The sequence below is a fragment of the Equus przewalskii genome, chromosome 3 (genome assembly GCF_037783145.1).
Source record: "Equus przewalskii isolate Varuska chromosome 3, EquPr2, whole genome shotgun sequence".
Taxonomy (NCBI): Eukaryota; Metazoa; Chordata; class Mammalia; order Perissodactyla; family Equidae; genus Equus; species Equus przewalskii.
Window position 1 is genome coordinate 2,666,505 of NC_091833.1, and position 21,512 is coordinate 2,688,016.

General features: G+C 51.6%; 1 protein-coding gene across 3 annotated transcripts in view; it reads right to left on the reverse strand.

Moving 5' to 3' along the window:
• The window catches only part of ZNF423 (zinc finger protein 423), a 319,304-nt gene that overhangs the window by 193,727 nt on the left and 104,065 nt on the right, over window positions 1–21,512 (reverse strand). For all 3 annotated transcript variants that reach the window (XM_070611823.1, XM_008517006.2, XM_070611822.1), the window contains exon 3: window positions 20,541–20,741. In XM_070611823.1, coding sequence (XP_070467924.1) covers window positions 20,541–20,741 — 201 coding nt within the window. The remainder of the gene's footprint in view (window positions 1–20,540; window positions 20,742–21,512) is intronic.

Here is a 21,512-nt window from a genome sequence, read left to right on the forward strand (position 1 = left end):
CAGGCAAGGACACAACAGACTTCAAGGGCAGCGGGGAGGGGGAAAGCGGGAAGACAGGCTGAAAAACAGGGATAGACCCAACCTCAAATGGCCACTGGAGTAAAGAGGTGGATTCTGGTCTCATGGGGATGGCGGCCGGCAGACCGTGAGAGCTCTGAGCCCTGACCACCGCCCATCAATGTGAGGCCACAGTTCACCGCTAAAGAACTGCTTTCCACCACGCAGTTCAGATGGGCGGCGCCGCGGTCCTAAATGAGGCGGCACCTTCAAGTTCCTACCTCCGTGCCGGTCATTGCACAGTGTCTGGCCAAGCAGACGGACATGCTGGAACCAGTCCTGTCCCTTGTACAGGCACAGACTCCAGTGCCATGTTCTAAAGGGGCTCGCTGTTTCATGAGGACCAGGGCCGCTGCCTCAGCTGCCCCCCTGTCCCGACAGAAGCAGGTGTGAGGGCCCAGGGCCCCATGGCCCAGAGGCGGACTCGCAGCCACTGGAGGGACAGCCGCCACCGCAGAGTCCAGGTGTCGGAAAGAAATGAAAACAAATGACCATGCCACATCTTTTATCATTCATTCACAAAAATTACAAGAGCAAGATGGAAGAGAAACAGGACACTTCAGTGAGATTTACAGTGACTTAGAAATCTAAACATCACCCAAATGTCCTCAGACCCCATCTGGCTTCTGAAGGCCAGGTCTGCCTGACCCAGAAAGGGGGGAGGGAGTCCAGAAATGCAGAGCAGCGGGGTGACAGCCTGGGGTACCAACGATGCAACGGCACCTTCAGCCTCACAGCACAGGTGGCCCCAGGGCACGTGACTTCTGGCCCCAAAAGAAAAGCCTATAAACAAACTCCCAGAATGACCCACAAATGGCAGCCACAATAATCTTTTAAAAACGTACATCCAATCACATCACCCTTCGGCTCATCCCTTCCAGTGGCCTCCCCCTAGTCTTAGGATAAAATCCCTAATCCTTCCCAGCGCATCCAAGGCCCTGCATGATCTGGCCCCAGAAGACCTCTCAGCCTGATCCCACAGCCTCACCTGTCTGCTCACTGGGTACCTACCACCCTGGCCTCCCTGTTGGTCTGCCAACACACTGTGTCACCTCAGCTTCCCCAGGACCTTTGCATATGCTCTTCTCCTGTCTCTTCTCTAGAGCCTTCACCCACTTCTCTTGTACTCAACCCAGATCCAGGGCCAAGACTTTTAGAGGTCCTACATACAGAAAAGAGTATGCTTCACACCTGTATAATTCAAAACAGAAAAAAACACTAGACTATAAAATAAGTGTAAGGAAGTCTTGACAAAATTATTATTGATTCATTTATTTATTTGTGTATCTTCTAATGCCTTAAAAAAATACCTTAAATCAAATTCTTGCAAAGGAACTTCTTTCTCATGTGGGAGTGGCCCTGCCTTACTGGTACTCTAAGCACTTATTTGTATGCAACGAGTTCAGACCTCAGCCCAACTTCACCACCTCCAGGCAGCCCTCCCTGACTCCCACTGCAGACTGAGCCATCGAGAAGACTAGACACAGAGCTCTTCTCAGCACCTTCACAAAACCATGTGCCTCCCCCAGAAGCACCTGCAGCCACTGAAATATGCCCATTGTTCGCATGGTTCTCTGATGGGGTATTTCCCAGCACACCCTTGGCTCCCAAGGGAACAGTGCCCACCCTGCTCGCCAGCATGCTCCTGCCTTAGCACAGTACCCAGAACATAGCAGGTGCTCAAGAAATAGTTGTTGAATGAATGGACTAATAACTGCACGAATGAACCAGGGATGACAGTTCACATTACAAACACCATCACCAGCAAACCAAAGGGAGCCACTGCTGAGCTGCTGGAATGAGCCGATTCCCCTAGTGAATTCAAGCAGTTTTTCCAGCAAACATTTACAAGACGCCTACTATGTGCCAGGCTCTGAGGACACAAGGATGAACAAGACAGGCCTCATCCTCCAGCAGCTCAGCCCAGGAAAGACAGGTACAGCAAAAGCTCAAACGCTCGGCAGCCTCCACGAGAAAACGGAGCCTCAGAGCGCTGGGGGAGAGCTGAGGAAAGAGAGATGAACTCAGAAGTCTCCATCACGTGCAAGTCTCGTCTCCCGCGCTGTCCCTCGAGGTCGGAGGGTGCCGTCCTCACAGGCCCACCCTGATGGCACGCAACCTGCTTTCCCTGGTGTGGGCGGGGCTGAGGAGAACCTGCCTCCCACTTCGGCCGGCATGCTGCCTTCTTTCATACAACACACACAGTCGAGCGCTCACTCGGCGCCAGGCACGGTGCCAGCCCCTGGGGACATGGAGACTGGGCCACAGTCCCTGCCTTCAACAAGGGCTGTGTCGGGCTCAGTGGCCCTCAACCACGTCCAGCACTGCCTGTCCTTCAGGGGCGTTCTTTCAAGGGCTGCAACGATCAGAGAGGTTGCTACTGGCATCTAGTGGGCAAGGCCAGGCAGGGGTGCTGAACGTCCTGCAGAGCAAGGGACAGTCTCTCAGAACGAAGAATTATCCCACTGTCATGTTGCCCCACAGCTGGAGATTCTAGCACAAATCCCTCAGCTATAAACACACCAACACGCTCTGCCTGGATTGGCACACAAGTGCTGGAGAGTGGCATGCCGGAGTACAAACTCGAAGAATCCACAGGCCCAAGAAGGGAGATCTGCCAGGTGTGTCCAGTGTTGGTCCCTAGAAAACCTCGGCTCCCACTCTCCTCCTCCACTTCGCAGGTGCTTCCTGCCTCCAGAGTTTGCTTAGCCTTCCTAAGGTCCTTGCTCCTCAAAGGAGCTCCTGATGGACCAGCAGCATTTGCAGCCCCTGGGAGCTTGTAACAAATACAGAATCAGCCCCTCCCACTCCCAGACCTGCTAAATATAATCTGCATTTTCTCAAGATCCCAGTGATCTATATGCACTTAAAAGTTTGAGAGGCACTGCCTGAGGCCATTCCAGGACAGCCTTCAGGCATTTTCTGTTCAAAACTTCCCAGGTGGGGAGGCTGCATCCACCTCTGTCACCTCCATTCCCAGGCCCCATGTTTCCTGCTTCCCCAGTGAGAGATGACATAGCACCTCCACAGAGGGCGGACCAGCTGCCACAGGACCCATGCGTGGCTCTTTTCTCCCTACTGAGCTCAAAGGTGGGAAAATATGAAAGGGAACCCCCATAACAACCCAAATACGTCTCAGCCTTAAGAAACCCATTTGGGGAAGATTCCCACTTATTCCCCAGGTAACTCAAGGGGTGACATGTGCCAGTGCAAAGGCATTCTTTTTGTTACTCCTGAGGAGCTTGCCAGCCTGAGAGGACCCCAGAATGAGTAGAAAATGAGAGCTGAAATGCCTTCTTCAGAACCACACCAACACCTGTGTCCCTACCCCAAGGCTTAACTTGGGGATGCTCTGGAATTTTGATCCAAGTTTCATTTCATGCCTACTCTTCCAAATGGACCAAAAGCTCTTGGGAAGGCAGGATCTGACTCCCTTTTGTGGACACCTCAAGCCACAAAACTGATCCAGACACAGTATCAGATACCAAGTAAGTACTGGGGTAATGGTTGTAGGATAGGATGGAATGATGCAATGGGATAGAATGATGGGATGGGGTGAAATGGGAAGGAATGGGCGGGAGGTGGGATGGGATGGCATGGGATGGGATGGGATGAGATGGAATGGGATGAGATGGCATGGGATGGGATGGCATGCGATGGGATTGCATGGGATGTGATAGGATGGCATGGGATGGGATGGTATGGGATGAGATGGAATGGGATGGCATGGGATGGGATGGCATGGGATGAGATGGAATGGGATGGCATGGGATGGGATGGCATGGGATGAGATGGAAAGGGATGGCATAGGATAGGATGGCATGGGATGGGATGGGATGGGATGGGATGGCATGGGATGGGATAGGATGAGATGGGATGGGATGGCATGGAATGGGATGGCATGGGATGGGATGGCATGGGATAGGATGGCATGGCATGGGACGGCATGGCATGGGATTGCATGGCATGGGATCGCATGGCATGGCATGTGTTAGGATGGGATGGAATGGGATATGATGGAATGAAATGGGATGAAATGGGATGGGATGTGGCAGGACAGGATGGAATGGAATGGAAAGGGATGAAACGGAAGAAATGTTGAGCCCATCAATGCCCCCTTCTTGCTATCAATCATGGAAAAGTGCTCCTATGGTGAGATACCTACAAGAATGTTTACTGTAGCAAACACCTGGAAACAACCTAACCTAAATGCCCATCACCAGGAGACCAGCTGCCTAAACCGTGGGCCACCGTGCTGTGCAATGTCACACAGCAGTTACTAAAGAATAAGGGAGATCTATACGCCGATGTGGAAAACTCTCCGAGGCATAGCATTGCATGAAAAAAAAAGCAAGTTACAGAATGACAGATTCAATATGGCATCATTTATTCCTTGTAATCAAAAATCAATACAACATTGTTTCTAAGGATACACATACACCATATTCCATGGAATCTAGGACACCGTGGATTATAAAATGCACCATTATTGTATGTACCACTAAAAAAGCAAGACAAAACATTGTAAATTAAACCATAACAAGTCACTAATTGTAAGATTCATCTCAATTTTAGAGATGTTAAAGTTGTCTTAGAATCTATGAAACATGGTATTACGTAAATTTGTAGTACAGAGTCTTGAAGCATGCAAGCCAAAATGTGACCACAATTAACCTGGGAGGGGGCAGGATGGACGGAGACTTTAGCTTTATCTCTATCTTTGAAATTTTTACAAATGGAATACATTTATGGGCTAGTGATATTTAATAATCTCTAAAATTGTTTTAATAAAGAATGCCTGAAGGTCTCAGCCGCCCCTCCCTTAAAGGCAAAGAGATGCTCCCAGCTCACAAGGCAGAGGAGAAACAGGGCCTTTCCACGGTGACAATCAGGGTGGGGCTAGAGCAGATGAGTGAGTAGGATGCTGCAAAGCTTTCCGGAGAGGAGAAGGAAGTGCTTATGAGTACCCAGTGGGGAAAGTGTCATGGAAAAAAGAAACAAGAGGAAGTGAATTGATTTGGGGAAACAATTCATAATCTACTCACAGACCAACATCAGGGCTACCTGGGGGCCTGGGGTTGTCCCCCAAAATGGCTCCTTCATCCACCCTTGCTGCTCTCTGCAAAAGCAGTTTGGAAAGTCATGATGCCATCCTAAATCCATCACTCACAAGAGATCGCCTTGCACTCGAGCTTCTAATTCCGCCCTAATATCCAATTCCGTGTGTCAGAGAGAGCTGAACCTCGGCCTGCAGCAGCCGCACCACCTTGCCCTGCGCACAAATAAAAATAGCCTTGGTGCTCCGAGCGCAGGTTTCCTTGCCTTATCCTCTGGGGTCCCAGGAGCAGCACAGCCGGCAAGTGGAAACCACGTGCAATATAAATACATAATGAACAAAGAGCCTCCCCAGAAGCATCCTTGACCTTCCTGCTGCCTTGACTTCTCCCCTGCCACCGTCCCCAGTGGAGCTGTAGATGGAATGCCGCTATCGAGGGGCGACAGCCACAGAGTGCCTTCCTTCCCAATGTCTCCAGAAGTTAAGCAGTAAATGGCATTAATCGGAATGATAACCTATTCAATTCTCCACTTATGCAAATAACAAAGTTTTGGCAGCTCGGGCTGTGATTTGAACAGCTACACCTGCCAGGAGCTGGGCCTGTATCTGACAAATTTTGCTCCTTTGTTCCCCTAATTTGTGGTACAACAGCACAAGACCAACTCACTGACAAGTACCATGTCCTGGGAAAAGGGAAAACCACACGCCAACCACCCCACAGCAACCTGCCAACGCCACTAGCTCCAAGAAAAATGTGTGGCTCCCACTGCCCCGAACAAATCCACAGAGGAAATTTCTCCTTTTATAAACTTGGGTGAAGCTCCAAAACTGGACTTCTCAGCAGCATCCTAGCCACCCCAGGAACAAGGGTGACGCCATCGGCCCCTCCAGATCCCGACCCCACCCTCCTCTACCCGGCTCTGTGCCCCGGGAGGCTGACCCACAGGCTCTTCTGCTTCCGGCTTCCCGTTGGGTTCCGCTGATGGTCCTGGCAGAGACTGGGGGCGGGAGGGGACCGAGCCGGGGTATTTATGCTCCTGGCATGCTCCAGGGTTGCCACAGGCTGTGTGTGCCTCTCACAAGGGAGCCCTCCGACAGGGCAGGACTCTCCGACAGCTGCTCTCTCCAGGTCCCGGCACACGCTCCTCCCCTCACTCCAATAGGTTCTCCAATGTCCCTATTAGGTTCTCCAATGTCGTGGGGATGTCCTCAAAATCCTCCCCCATCCCCGCTGGCTTCCCTTCCCCCTGCCCACCTCTGTAAAGAGCCCTTTAGTAAATGCTCCTCAATTACCCTGTTTGAATGCACCATCTGTTTTCTGTTGAGACCCTGACTAAGGATCTTTAAACAATTTTTAAGTAAATATGTCGACATGGTGTTTGTTAAGACTGTGATAAAAAGACATTAGAGGGAGCAGTGTAAAATATGGCATCAGTGAGAGCCACGAGGAGACAAGCAGCCCTCGGGCGAGGTGGTCAGAGGACAAAGCCTTTAATAACTCGCTCACCCAACACCCAGGGCTCCCCAGCCCCACCCCCTCTGACCTGGCTGGACCGCTGGCTGCACTTCTCCCTACAACTCTGCCACTCTTTATAGGGGGTGGGGGGGGTGGGGGAACAAATCGGCCCTGGAATGACCCCGAGATGCGGTCCCCTCGAAAATCCACTCCAAGGCTCTTACCTGCCACCCCACTGGTGCTCCTCAAACCCACCCACAGGAAGCCTAGGATCTTCCCAGCTCTGCAGACCTGCTCTTCCCCCAGGAGACAATGGGTTCCTAGGGGGCATGAACCCAACTGAACCTCCCGAGCCCCTTGCACATCCCAACTTATCCAGCCCCATGTGCATCCCAGGCTGACATCACGCATTTGTCTACTTACCTCTTTGTTATCTGTCTCCCCTGCCAGAAAAAAAGCTCCCTGAGGGCAAGGGTCCACTATATCCCTGACGCCTAGCCAGGGCCTGCCACGCAGTAGAGACTTAATAATAGCCTGATGACCCAAAATGCAGAACGCCCCTCTCCCCTGGGAGAGTAAAGCACCCGCTCTGGTTTGCTCTGTGGTCTCAGGAAGCAGGCAGAAGGGGCAGCTCCTGAGGCCGGGAGGGGGTGGGAGGAGGTGTGGCTTGGTGGCATTTGAGAGGAAGTCGGCTTGTCTCCTGAGCAGAGGAGACGGCCCACAAGAATTCCTGGTCTTTGACAACCCAAGGGAGTGACAAATGGAACAACTCAGCCACCTGGGCCACTGCCAACACATCACTCAATAATGTTTCCTGAGGACCTACTGTGTGCGAGGCCCTGTGCTAGGCCAGAGACAGAGACAGGCCTGAGAAAGACAGAGCAGGACACGCTCTCAAGAGGATCATCTTCTAGTAGCAAAGACAATAATCCAAAAGCAAACCAAAAAGAAAATCTGAAATAATAGGAACTGTCAGGAAAGAAATCAAATGGGATGATTTGATGGACAGCGGAGGAGAGTGACTTTAGCTGGGGGACAGGGAGTGCCCAGGAGGGCCACTCTGAGTAGGTGACTTTGGAGCTGAGACCCAAAGGAAGCGAAGGAGCCATCCAGGCGACAACCTGAGGGGCCATCCAGGTAGAGGGCGAGGTGCTGTGAAGGCCTGGGTGGGAAGAATCCTGGCCTGTCCAAGGCTCAGGAGGGGACCAAGGAGAGGAGGGCAGGCCCTCAGGGCAGGGACCGGGCAGTGGGGTGGCTTCATTCCAACAGCAGTGGGAGAGGGGCACGGTCACAGTCAGGGCAGGTCCAAGCTGCCCTGTGAACAGATGCTGGGAGGGGCTGGGAGGCCACAGGCGATGCCAACCATCTCTCCTCCCCAGCCCGCATTGCGCGCCCCTCAGCCACCTCCCTCCCACCTCCTCTCCACTCAGCCCCAGCAGCTCAGAGGGCTCAGACCCACGCCGGCAGATGTGGCCTGGTCACCCGCATCACTCGGTAGCGTCCAGTCACACAGCCCTCCACTCCGGGAGGCCAAGACTTCCACATCCCAGGGGGCGGGGGCAGGGTGCATGCACTCCCCTCAAGCCAGTAACCATCCCCCAACCTGCACAGCTGCCTGCAGCCTCAGTCTTCCCAGATGCCCCCCAGAGCAATGATGTCACTTCCAAAGGCAGCCAATTCTAGCCAGTCAACTCCAAAATAAAACTGTTTAACACAAAATGAAGCATTTTATAATCCCCTGTACATTTTTCCCTGAGCTGGCACACACAGTGTTTGAAAACACTGCCAAAACACTCAACCAATAGTTTCGCTTTATTTTAGACCAGCGCCAGAGTTAGATTTCAGGCTTCCTTGCTCTTTTCCTGCTCCGAACCCCACCCCCCCCATCTCCCCGAGCCTTTGCCGCAAGGCAGTGCCGCTGGCAGGTTTCTCCCCAACCCCCCCCGCCCCTCCCCCCAGCTACAAGGCCAGGTGGGGAGCCCGAGGAAAGAAGGCTGACTCCCTGCTGGCTGCACTCCTTGAACCACATGCCCCAGCCAGCGGGAGATAAATTTGGTTGCTTTCTCATTTTGTTTGGGGATGTTCTTTATTTTTCTGTGTTAGGGTGTCATTTTAGGAACGTCAATCACAGATCTCGGAGTTTGGAGGAACCAGAAAAATCAACCCCTTTGTGCCAGCCCCTTGACCCCCATCCCCACTGCCTTACCCCTGCCATCATCTGAGGCGCTCATCTCCAGGCTTGTCAAGGCTCTTGCCACGAGGAAGCTGCTCCTTAAATGTGGGGCCAGAATGGGTGTCCCCGTGGCTTCTAGGGTTGGTCCCGGTTCTAGCCCTTACAGTACCAAGACTAATGGAGACAGGACTTGGGGTGCCTCATCCCCATCCCCACAGATGTGACTCACAGCTTTGACCAGAGCTTCCGCTGGTCAGCCCCCTCCAATAATATGTCTTATCCAGAGGTGACAGTAAAAATGTCAACCACTGGATCGCCATCACAGGAGCAGACACCAGCTGAACTGGTGGGACTGGCCAAGCAAGCTCCTAGCTATGCCTGAGGTCAGGTCACCTACTCTGGCATCTTTGCCGCTAGAGGTTAAATGGCCCAAGTTTCTTCCCTCTTCGGGCTGCTTCTGTCTAACAGCATCCACCTCCCTTTCTGCTGGCAGCACCTTGATTTCCCCTAGGGAACATCTCTGGATCTGCCATTCGGAGCACTTGACTTGGCCTGAGCCAAAAGCCAACCTAGCATTCATCAGAGCCAGAGATGCAGGAAGCCTGGGTCCTAAGGCCTTTGCTGGGATCACTGGATCCAGCAGCACCTGAAGCTAGTCCTAGTAGCTGGAATTTCTATTTACATGAGCCACTAAGTTCCCCTACTTGATTTAATCAACTGAGGGTTTGATTTTCTGGCACTGGCCGCCAAGAACCCTAACGTCCCAACTTGCAGGCGTGACTTTGAGGCCTTCCCCTCCCCATCTTCCTCTGCCCCTCGCCAGCCGTGGTCTCTCCAGCACCACGAGCAACAGAGCAATCATCTCCTCCACCCTGCTTTCGCTGACATGGGCTCAAAGTACACTAACCATTTTGATAGCTACTTGTTCTTCCCCTTCATACGCCTCAGGTGGGCCTTGGCCAGCACTCAGCTCCACCAAAGAGGGAGGGAAGCAACCTGGGTTTAGAACAAAATCACTACAGACAGGTCAGTTTAAGAATCGCCTGGCCAAAGTCAGTGAGGGTCCAGGTGTTACACAATGTGAGCTCCAAAGGTCTGCTTCACTCACTCCTCTCTGCCCTGTGTCTACAGCAGTTCCTAGCTCATAGTAGGTGCTTAAAAAATGATTCTATGAATGAATGAATGCATGCCAGGGGATGCTGTGGTTCTAAGGAACATATTCTTCCTTTGACTGGTGGTTTGCTCTGTTCTTTGGGGTGCCTGGAGTCGTAGACTAAAGGACGTGGGAACAGCTCATCAACAGTTTTCAGCTATCATAAAGGATTCTCATAGAACAACTCCCTCTAGTTGCCTCTTTTACCCCAAAACCAGGTCAGGATCCAGCTGGAGGCTATTCCCATTTTCACCTGCAGGCACTTCTCAAAGCTTTTTCAAACCTCAAATTGGAGGTAACCGAGACGGATTACTCAGGGAACACAATTTTCAGATCTTTACGCCCAACAGGATCCGGAATTAGCACGAGCACCTCCAGGAGAAATGCACCAGGGCCTCTCTGAGGGGCTCTGGTCTCTGTGTATCCTGACCATCGGTGATAAAGGTGGTAAGAAGGGGCAGGAGTGCTGGACTAATGAAATTTCAAACCTCGACGGGAAAGGAAAAGCTGTCACTCTTGACAAAAGCACCACGTAACTGGCCCTGAGTTTGCTCAATGACACTCAAGTTTCAGAGCTATACATGGATACGTTGGGGAAAAAACTTATTATTAAGACAATAATAAAGTATAAAGAAAAAATCTTGTTACTGCAATTTGGAATATTTTAGCTGCGCCCCTACTTCCCTCTGAAGCTGGTGGCAGCCGATGTGAACTTCTGGAACACAGCTGCAGAGGTAAAGCGCAGCAGACTGGTTTCACAGCCACCTTTCCACACCACGTGGGCACTGGAGCCACTCAGGCCCAAGGACCAGATTAACCCAGTGGCCACTCAGCCCCTCTCCAACCTGGTCCAAGGCCTGGACAGGATGTCCCAAATGCCCAGCAGCGGGTGGATGCCACTAGGGCATGACTTGCCTCTCTCAGAGAGCTCTGCCCCCAAAGGACCAAGAGGCAGAGGTTCCAGGAAGGGAGGCTGGGCTGGTCTCTGTGGGACCCCCAAGGTGGGGGCATAATTTCCATAAAATTTGTAAGAATTCAAGGGTCAAAGTCACTCCTCCACAAGAAGCAAACAAAGGAAAAGTCCAGAGACTTCAAAGATGGCGGGCTGAGTGTGGGGCACACCTGCCAACAGTCAGTGAGGCAGACAGGAACTGCACAAAGGCGCCCCTGTCAGAGCATACCTGGGTGCCCAGTACCAGCACCAACCGTCTGTCCACCCTGGGAGCTGCCCTGCCTCCTAGGAATTATCAGACACCTCCGGGGCAGGGCGCGGGGGCAGGCCCCCAAAGGCCCCCACCTCCCTGTGGACCTTGGACAAGCCCACCTCACTAAAGAGCCTAGCCCACCTGCCTGAGGCCTCTGAGGAGCCGCCTGGGGCTTCCTGGAGGTTTGAGGGCACGGGAGGGGGATAGTGGGCCAGCAGGCAGAGCTCGGAATCTCCCAAACCCTTTACCAGAGCACTGTCCATTTACCTGCTTTATACACTGGCTGTGTTTGAGAAGAAAAGTTTGAGAATAAGGTTAGAAACCACTGAGATAGATGTTCTCTGAGGCCTCTGCCTTCCTAAAATGCTGAGATGAGAGGAGCAGACGCTGTCAAAAGCAAAGTGAATGGACTTGATCACTGATACCCAACAGTCCGCCATTTGATGAAACTATTCTCCTCTTTCATAGTGGCCTGCATATAATTCCTTCCTCCTAAAGAAGATGTCCGTGTTCCCTGGCCAGCATCCTGGGGAAGCCCCTCCCCAGCTCTCAGTCCCAGTGGTCCGTAAGGAGATGCCAGACTCCCCGGACCCTGAGCCTAGCTAACTTGCGTGGCTGCCTCCGCCTGGCCACAGGGACACTTTCGAGGATGAGCCTTGGTCCCCTCCGGACTTCTGTCCTGGCTGCTCCCTCTCCTAGTGTGGCTGAGTCAGGAGGGTGGAGGCCTGAGGTGCTGGGACCTCTCAGAGGAGATGCATGGGGGTGGGAGATGGGCAGCCTCAGGGTGTGTCCTTGGAGGACACTCCTTACTTCTCAGTTCCTTGAGCCAGTGAATCTGCTTTTAGCTACTTCTCAGGTTGAACTGAATCTCTATGCAGCACATTAAGTGAGGACCTACTATGTGTCACGGCAACTTCATCCTCCAGCTGGATTGTACATTCCTCGCCGACAGGCATGCACTCTCTACACTCACACACACACACACACACACACATGGCCCTGGGCATGCAGTAGGTGTGGTATCACTACTTACTGCCATGACATGTACCCTCTGGAAACTTCTAGGCTGAAATGGATGACAGTAGACTGGACGCAGACCACAACAGGAAACACGTGCAGCCAGCCTGAAGGCCAGCTTGGGGTTTTTCTTTTCCTCCCAGGACCTGAGGTCCTGCTGGGTGTACATCTTGGACCCAACAACAGGAAGCCAACAGAAGCTCTGGCTGCTGCCAGGAAAGGTGCAGAAACCAGGCCCGGCCTGGGAGGCTCAGCCCAGTCCCCCTCCCTGCCCAGAGCATCTCCAGGGTCCATTCACCCGGGCTCCTCTTGGGGGCATTTGCAGCAGAAACAGCCCGGATGTCAGGCCCCACCCCTGGATTCCACTCGGGCCACAAAAGAACCCAGGAGGTGCAGTGATTCAGCAGACCATCAGGTGGTCCAGCTGGCTGGCTCGTGGGAAGGAAGTAAAAGATGCCCTCCACTTTGGAGAGCCCTCACAAACCTCAAGACATACACACAGACACCTTTTTCCCAGGAAAACCAAAAGAAACGTGGACTCTTCCCACTTGACCCCTGCCTTCTATGTTGTCAGATGTGGCGTCAACTTGGGAGAGTTTGGACAGTGAGACAGCAGCACTCGCTCTACATAAGCGAGTCGAGAGGGACACATTCTGTACACTGCAGACTTCACAGGGCGCGAATGATAACACGGGCATCTGAAAACAATGCCCCTCCACGTCACCACCAGAAGCCAGGCAGCTGCCGAGCCCCGAGAGAACCACAGCCCCACGCGGCCTGCCGGCTCCCAGGCACCTTCTCGCAGGGAACTCAGAGGGCAGCAAGCAGGCAGATCAGGGTGGGCCGCACTCTTGCCAGCAGCTAGGTGGACCCAGACTGGCTGGTCGCCCACCCCGCCCATCCGCTTCCCACCCAAACAGCAGCGCACTAGCAGGCTGACACACGGTGGTCAGCATTTTCCCAAAGAGTTGTAGGGAACGACATCTCTGCACCTTGAAACACCTTCGGAAACACCTTCGAAAGGCACTGGGGAAGGCAGCCACTTAAAGGCCACCTAGGGCGCTTCATCTTACAAGTGGAAGAACGCTTTCGAGAAGTGAATACCTTCTCCAGTGAGTTACGTTTTATTTAAATGAACAGTTCGTACAGCCCGGGCACCCAGAAAAGTCCTAGGCATAGTCCATGCTCAATAAATATGTGCCGCATGAATAAACCATCTCTTCCTTCTCTCAACTCCTTCTGATTACACATTAATTGAAGACCTACTATGTACAGGCACAGTACATGGTACCATTTTTTTGCTATCTCATACCTCGGAGCCCTTTCTCCACAGGGTTTCCACTGTCTACCTTATTGTGGACACCTCTCTCTCTCTCTCAGAGCTGTGGCCTCCTCTGGGGCAAGATCAACACACAGCTGAGCACCTACTATGTGTTCCAGCTGCAGCCCAAGACCACCTGGGAAACACAGAGGAGAACAAGACCCCGGGGCTCGGCATCAGCGTGTACATCCTCACCAGCACGATGCAATGACAAGCCTTTTGATCTTTGCCAACCCGACGGGGAAAGTGGTATTTTCCTGCAGTTTAAATTGACAGTTCTCTTATAAAAGAGGTTCTGAATCTTTCTAACTGTTAAAATCCCACTAATGTTTATTTTTCTGGCTCCGTTTCTGTCCTTTGCACATGGGAGATATTCAAAATATCTGAGAAGCAGTGTGGTCCCCCAGTCCGAGCAGGTGCTGGCCTCGACTGCCCGGCCTTTGTCTCATTTTTCTGTTGATTTCTCGGCTATTTTCTTAGGGTTGGTAGGAGCTCCTTACACATTAAGGAAAATATCTCTTGCCCGTGATACATGTCTTTGGTTTGATTTATCGTGGTTTTGGCAATGCAGAAATGTTTTATTTTTATGTCATCGAATATTTCTGTCTTTTGTTTTATAGCTTCTAGGTTTAGGGTTATGCTTAGAAAAGGCTTTCCCACTCTGACACGATTATATTTTTTAAAACCTCACTCATGTTTTCTTTTAGTATTTCCAAGTGTTCTTTTTATGTTTAGATTTCTGATCCATCTGGGATTTGTTCCGGCGTCAGGAGGAGGCAGGAGTCCCATCTCCCTTTTGCAGGATGACGGCTGCCTCCTCTCAGTCCCCATTACCAAGTGGCCCATCTGTCCTCCACCGACCTGCACGACACCTTCCTCAGTCACCAGACTTCCAGCTCTATGCAGGCCCAGTTCTGGCCTCTTCTCCATTCCCCTGGGCTGGCCCACATGGCTTAGAATCCTATGGCTTCAGAATATGTTTTAAAATCTGATCTGCTTACCAGCCCCGCCTACCATTCCTCTTTTTCAGAATTTTCCTTCTGCTCCTTGCATGCCTATTTTTCCTTATGAACTTTAGAATCAGCTCGTCCATTTCTAGATGAACCCTATTCTTACCTTAGTTGGTAACATTAAGTTAATGGGTTACTTTCAGGGAAATTGATGTATCTATGATACTGAATCTTTCCACCCAAGAATAAGGTCTGCCTTTTTATTTATTTAAGTCTCTTTTGTGTCCCTCAGCAGTTGTCCTGTTTGTTTGTCCTCTCTAAACACATGAACGTTGCTTCCTGGGTTCGCTCCCCAGTCTTTATACCTTCTGTGGCTAACGTAAGCAGGACCCTTTCTTGCTCCATGTTTTCTAACTGGATGCTGTTTGCACGCAGGAGGTCTCTTGATGTGGGCATATTAATTGTGCTCGAGCCCCCAGGCCTTTTGCACTGTGAGAGGCCGGCTGACACGAGCACCCTGAGCATGCTCCCCACAGGCAGAGGGAACTCGCGCCCTGCACCTGTGCACTTGGCAGCGCATCGCCCAGAGGCTGGCCTGTGCCCACTCTGTTTTGCCCAAATGGAACCAGCATGAAGGGCGCCCCAAGCAATAAGGCAGAGAGGGCCCCCACCCACGCTGTTGGAGCAAGAAAGGGCCTGAGCCGGCACATAAAAGCAAGCTCTGGCCAGCCAGCGGACAGGAACGAGGCTGGCAAAGGCACAGCCTCCACGCAGCCCCAGCCCTGCAATTAGAGCCCACAGGTCCCTCTGGCCACAGCCGAACAAACCAGGGTGCAATTCACTTTCCACCTGGCTTTCTACACAGCAGCATTTCACCTGCGCCAGAAAAGGAGGGTCAGCCTCTCCCAAGGGGCTAAGGAAATGCTACTTGGTCCCAATCCTCAGAAGGGGCAGCAGCTGAAGGGAGAGCAGCAAAATTAACCCACAGGGAGCACCGTTTTTGCTTGTTGCCCTCTTATTTTTTTTACGTTGAGTATTCAAAAAAGCTGCATCTGTCGAGTTTAGTTTGAGATTGCCCACCACTCCCATCCATGTTCTCAGCACAGGCTATTCAGACATCGAATTGTAGCTCAAGCTCTGTAACCTTGAGCACGATCTGATCCCTCAGTCTCTGAGCCTCAGTTGCCCAATGTGTAAAATGGGGATGAATGGTGAAAAATAGCATCTCCCTGATGGGACTGTTGTAAAGACTAGGTCAGAGCATTCCTTTATTCAACAAGCATGTATTATGCACCACTGTGTGCCAGGCACTGGCCTAGGACACAACAGAGAACACAACAGATGTGGCCCTTGTCCTCTTGAAGCCCAACAGTAATGGGGGAGGTGGGCAATAAGCACAGTGACACGATCACAGAGTAACTACAGAATCTGATGTGGGCTGCGGACCGTGGGGGGTGGGGGGGCGGGGGCTGCAGAGAGAGCCTGCAGGGAGGGCTGCGGCCCACACTGTGAGCCCCTGGAGGGCAGCAGGCACCCTGTGTGCTTCAGGGCTGCCCCTCTGTGCCCAGTGAGGCAGCTGGCCTGAGTTGGAGATCAGGGAATGGAGGCTGAAGGGAAGAAACCCATTCTCGGCTCCAACTTGGTCGTGAAGGCAGCCTGTGTTGTGTGGAGCAAGTGCTTGGAGGCCACAGTTAGAAACCTCGGTCTTACTCCATCTGCCTCTCCCTTCCTATAATGAAAGCCCAAATCACGCCAGTAGTGCCTTTAGAGAAGAGCCCAGGGACCTCCAAAAGCCGTCAGGGGCTCCAGCCCAGGACACTGCGGCGTTCCAGGACTGGCACACTGCACACCCCTGCAGACAGCCCACTCCTGACATAATGAGCATCGCTGGGACAGTCAGGCCTAGAACATCACAGCAGTGCAGATCCAGCACCCAAGCATCCTCAGGCAGTCAGCCTCACTCATCTGCGGCAAAGCAGCAGTCAGTCCAAATCACAGAGCATCCTCACAGGGTAGTATTCCTACAAGGAAGCAGGAAAACATTCCACCTGAATCCAGACCGAAGGTCCACGGGTGACCTGCTTCAATGAACGCATGAAAAACGGGAGTCAGCCCCTGGTAAACCAAGCGTCTCGCTCCCGCCTCCACAGTGCCCCAGGAAGTTCCCAGAAACACTTTCCAGAGCAGCTGAAGTCCTCCCGGCTCCTAGAAGATGAAAAACAGCCCTGCAACCGTTTAGAGGGCCCACATGTGTTTGGCCACAGCTTCACAAATTGCCTCAACGTAAACAGCTCCCTCCCCATTCTGGCATTATTTGAAGTTAGTGGGACCTGAATTAATGGGACTTTCTGTCAGTTCAGACAGCCACCAAATGCTTTGTGTGCACAAACGATGCTCCATTAGGAAAGACAAGCCCCCCACACGCATCCAGGCAGCCTTCATTTACTCTGTTGCAAAACCCTAATCTACCAGCATATTGGTCTAAATGTAATAGTTTTATCGTATACAGACCCAGTATCAGCAACTCAAGCTGTATCCCTTTGAGTCCTACTGTTTAAAATAGAGAGGATCCCCAAAAATAGGATAATGGAGAAGACCACGTCCCAACGTGGGATCCTTTCTGAAAACATTCAGTAACAAATGCAGGATACAAAACGGTGTGTGCCCACGCCTCCAAGCATGCAAACACTTGTTATCCTGTGCGCAGGGGCTGGAGGGGAAGAAGGAGAAATCGAACAGCTGTTGGGGGCGTGAGCGTCACCAGAGCCGACTGGATCCTTGCTTGTTTCATTTTGTGTCATAAAGATGCAATGTTCGAGGCCTTGCGGGTTTAAGGCTGGTTTCTCAGACACAAATGAGAGACAATGAGAGAGACAGAGAGGAGAGAGAGAACTATGACAGGGCTTGACGGAGCTGTCTGAGTTCTTGCAGTCCACACTTCAGCAACTTCCCCTGGACCCAGCATCGCCACTCCTGCTGAGGGACAATGGAGAAGGCACCTTCTCAAGCTCCAGAACCTCCGGAAATAAAGATCTCTTCAGTGCAGAGTCCCAGGTCTTCCTTATGAAGGTCATCACTGCCAGTCTGGCAGGAGGCTCCCCCTTCCACGGTGAGCATCCCCACCTCAGAAAATCTCCAGACATTACAGCTACTCTCCCAGATTCTGATGGAACATGGCACTGCCCCCCACCCAAGATGCTGCAGAAAGAGCCCAGAGGTCACCGTGCTAAAGCAAACCACATTCAAGGCCCCCCACAAACACCCATGCCCTCCACACAGCCTCTTCCCAACATGCCGACTGCCCGGAGGGCTGACCTTCCCGGGACACCTGCTTGGGGAGGGGTGTGCCACCTCCACATTCCAGAAGCGACAGCCCTCTGCAGGGCACAAATGTTCAAGGAGCAGACAGCAGGATTGACAGGTGGCATCACCCGCAGGCCCCAAATTCTCAACAGCAGGGAGGGCCCACTCCCCTCTAAACAAGACTCATTTGTTCCCTCAGAAACGTCTGCTGAGCACCCAGAGCCTGCCCGGCCTCAGCAGAGCACGGCCCTCTCTGAAAGGTCACTGCTGGGCTGTCACGCATCCACCTTTCCCTCCAGAGTGTACTCTCCAGGAGGGCAGCAATGCCCACCTGTGTCGACCCTGGTACAGAGAGCAGATGGCCAGTGATGAGCGTCTGGCAGCCCCCTCAGCCTGGCCTGGGAGGGCCTGCTATTGCATTTTTGTGCCAGTTCTAGACTTTTCAAGCAGAAGCCTATTTGCAAACGACATCTTATGCTAAAGCCCAATGTATAGAACAGACTTTTTAAGGTGAATAGCTCTGATTAGAGTGGGTGTCAGCGCCCCCTCAGTTGCACAGGCCCCAATATCCGCCCCAATAGCCCTAGAGACACCCCTGAGGACACAGTTTGAAAACCACTGCATGATCAAAGGGTATGGAGGCGTCTTAGGTAGGCACCTGTTTTGAATAATATGCAAGTAATTCCCAGTGGCTTTTCCTGTCATTGGGTAATCCTAAGGAGGTAAGACCTGGGGGGAAATAACTCCTCACATATCTCTTCCACGTCAGGGAGACTCTCCCAGGCTGTCACACCTTTACTGGGCAGTAATGAATTTCTCAGGGATGCTATGAGGCAAGGTCGTTTCCCATGCTCTTTCAAGGAATTTCTGACTCCCTTCCAATGGTCCAAGGTTTGGAGATATTCCTGGCTCCCACGTCCCCGTGGAGGTCGTTAGTGGGGTCCTGTTAGGAAGCAGGCAGGAGGATCGGTGGATACCACCAGCATCAATAAGGATGGCTGGAGACCCTGAAAACAGGGCTGCCATGATTTCAGCCAAAGTCGAAGGCTGCAGAGAGAAGAGACTGCCACTGGGAAGAGAATCCTGCCCAAGACGAAAGCACAATTGGCTACCATTTCTTATTTCCAGTACAGACCCCAAATACAGCACCAAAGTGTCACATTTTCCCTTCACCTAGAGGCACCACCATTCACAAAAGTGTGGTGAGAGACATGAGGATCTTCTTGATTCTGAAGAACTGGAGGAAGGCGCAGCCCCAGTAGTGACGGGCATAGGGCTTCACCCCAAGAGCTGCAGAGGCTCAACAAAGCATCACTTAGCAGTGGTCCTGAGGGGCCCTGCTTTCACGACTAGACGAGAATGGTGTGGCCTTTTCCACTTAGAAAATAAAGAGAATAGCTTTTAATTAGAAAAACAATTAATTGATAGTTTTTAAAGTAAATGACAATATTTTATTCTTATAGTTAAAAGTCTACCTCAATTCTTGGCTAAATCAAGAAATATGCTAGCATTTATTATTTTCTCAAGTAGGATAGAGTCCACAGCCAAGTGTCCTGAAAAGGTCCTGGCTCTACCTACAAATTGCTCCCTGACCTTGGTCAAGCAATCACCTTTCCCTCTCAACACCTCAATATTCTAAGATTATAAGTTATCCATCACCTCTGCCTGTGGTTGAAATATCAAAAATTCCACATGACTGGGGTTTGGTCTGCTGAGCCCCCCAAAGTCCAAACCTGTAAGAGTCCTCTTGGGTCTATTGTTTTGGCTATCTGTTCCCTCCAGAGGTTGAGAATGGAGACTGGGTCTAGCCAGGACTATGCAGGTACAGATGTCACTAGAGGGAAAGTCATAGTAATTCCCAAAACTTTTGGCTTTCATACTTCCAAGATGGCATGAAAGGTATGGGAAGTGAGGGCTTTGAGTCCCAAACTGCTTCCTACCAGCAAATTTCCCACCCAAACAGGTGACAGGTCCTCTTGCAAATACTGGTCTGAGATTTTAGGTCCTCTCCCCACAAACCAGCATCCAAAGGGTTTCATCAACAACCACAATGGAGGAAGATGTCCGGGGATAGCTATGTAAAGAACAAGGATGCTCTGGACTCTCTGCTCAGAGCCTGGCAATATGTCAACCCCCAGCCCTGTAGCATGGCTGCCACACCCCAGGGAATGCACATGCCCCCATTCCCCACCCCATTCACCGCACATGCCGCAGACACACAGACACACAGACACACAAAACTTGTGAAATCTTACGCACTCCCATAAAACTGTGGCCTTGCCCACCTTCTGAGACACCTAAGAAATAGGAAGCAGGGCCACAGCCAGGTCTAGAAGAGTTCCCAGCCACCCTTCTCCTCATACTCAGAGAAGTGGGAGGCCAAGCATAGAAGTGGAACCAGGTCCCTTTCTGCAAGGGCTCTTCTTGGCCTTTGAAATTCTCCCTGTCGCATCACAAGCCCTGACCCAAGGCACCCTCCTTCACATAGCTTTCCACACTTAAGCTGCTTAACTTTGCACCAACAACCTCTGAATTGCTGGGTTTCCAAAAGGCCTTCCAGAAATCTGGGGTGGCAGACATGTCCAGTTACAGCCCATACACTACGCAGTGCTGTTTGGGGGGCCCAGACAGGGCACCTCCACCTAATTCCTGCCTGCCAGAAAGCCGTTACTTTTATTTTTAATTTCATTTAAAAGGCAGATACAGGGTACCCAAGACACCACAATAAAATGACATTAACTGTAGAATTACATTATTAATTCTTTAATCTCACTTGAGGCTTCAAGCTGTTGCTATGTCCAATTATCCGTATAACCACCTGTCAGAATCCCGGCGCTGTTGAACATTACCTCCAGGACAGCGGTGGGCCCGGTGGTCCGTCAGGTCTGCCAGAGACTCGAAGTCCTGCTGACAGTGATCGCAGGTGTAAATTGACTCATCCTCCATGTCTTCATCGTCCTCATTTCTCTCCTCTTGACTTGTCACGCTGTTCCTGTCTTCCAGCGCACGGCTGGTTTTCCGATCACACTCGGGCTCTGCTCCTAGGCCTCCTGCCAACAGGAAGAATACAGTCCATGTCAGCTGACAGGGTCTTGGGAAAGGGTTTTAAAAGAATCACCCGGCATTTATTAAGATTCATTTAATTACTCTGCCTCCCAGGGTCCACTATTCTTGACAACTCTCAGTACATTAATAGATGGGAGTTTTTTGTAGCATGTGGTGCCATAATTCTCAACTAGATTCTTTAATTCTTGGTGCAAGTCTTCTAGGGGGATTTCCTGTCGTTTTCCCTATGTGCATGGAGGCTGGGGGTCGTGACCCACCAGGGAGGTGAAAATATCTTAGCATTTTGTCCCCTAAAAAGCCAATTCTCTTACACGCTTCTCTGGAGCCTCTATCAGCTGTGCCTGATGCACCTAAACTTTTAGTTTCCCCCAAAGCCTTGCAATTTAGAGCTGGGAGATCTCGGAGCCAAGTTCACCTTCCACACAAGCCTCCCAATATGGTGATGCTGGCTCAGTTCTTTGTAAAGGTGTCCTGACTCCGGGATTAAGGAAGCACGTGTGTTTGCAGGACCACAGAGAGCCAGATCAAGCTGAAAATGCCCCTGAGCCCTCACTCGTGCCTGGAATCCCCCTAGACAGTGAGAACCAGCCTTGGCATCATGGGACCAATTTATTTAAAATAAAACACCTATTCTACCATTAGCACTGTGCAGACAAGTAGCTAAACTGTAGAGAAAAGTGAATTAATGATCATGATAGTGATGCCTTTCATTTAGGTAGTGTTCTGTGCTTTTACAAAGTCACAATTTCACACAT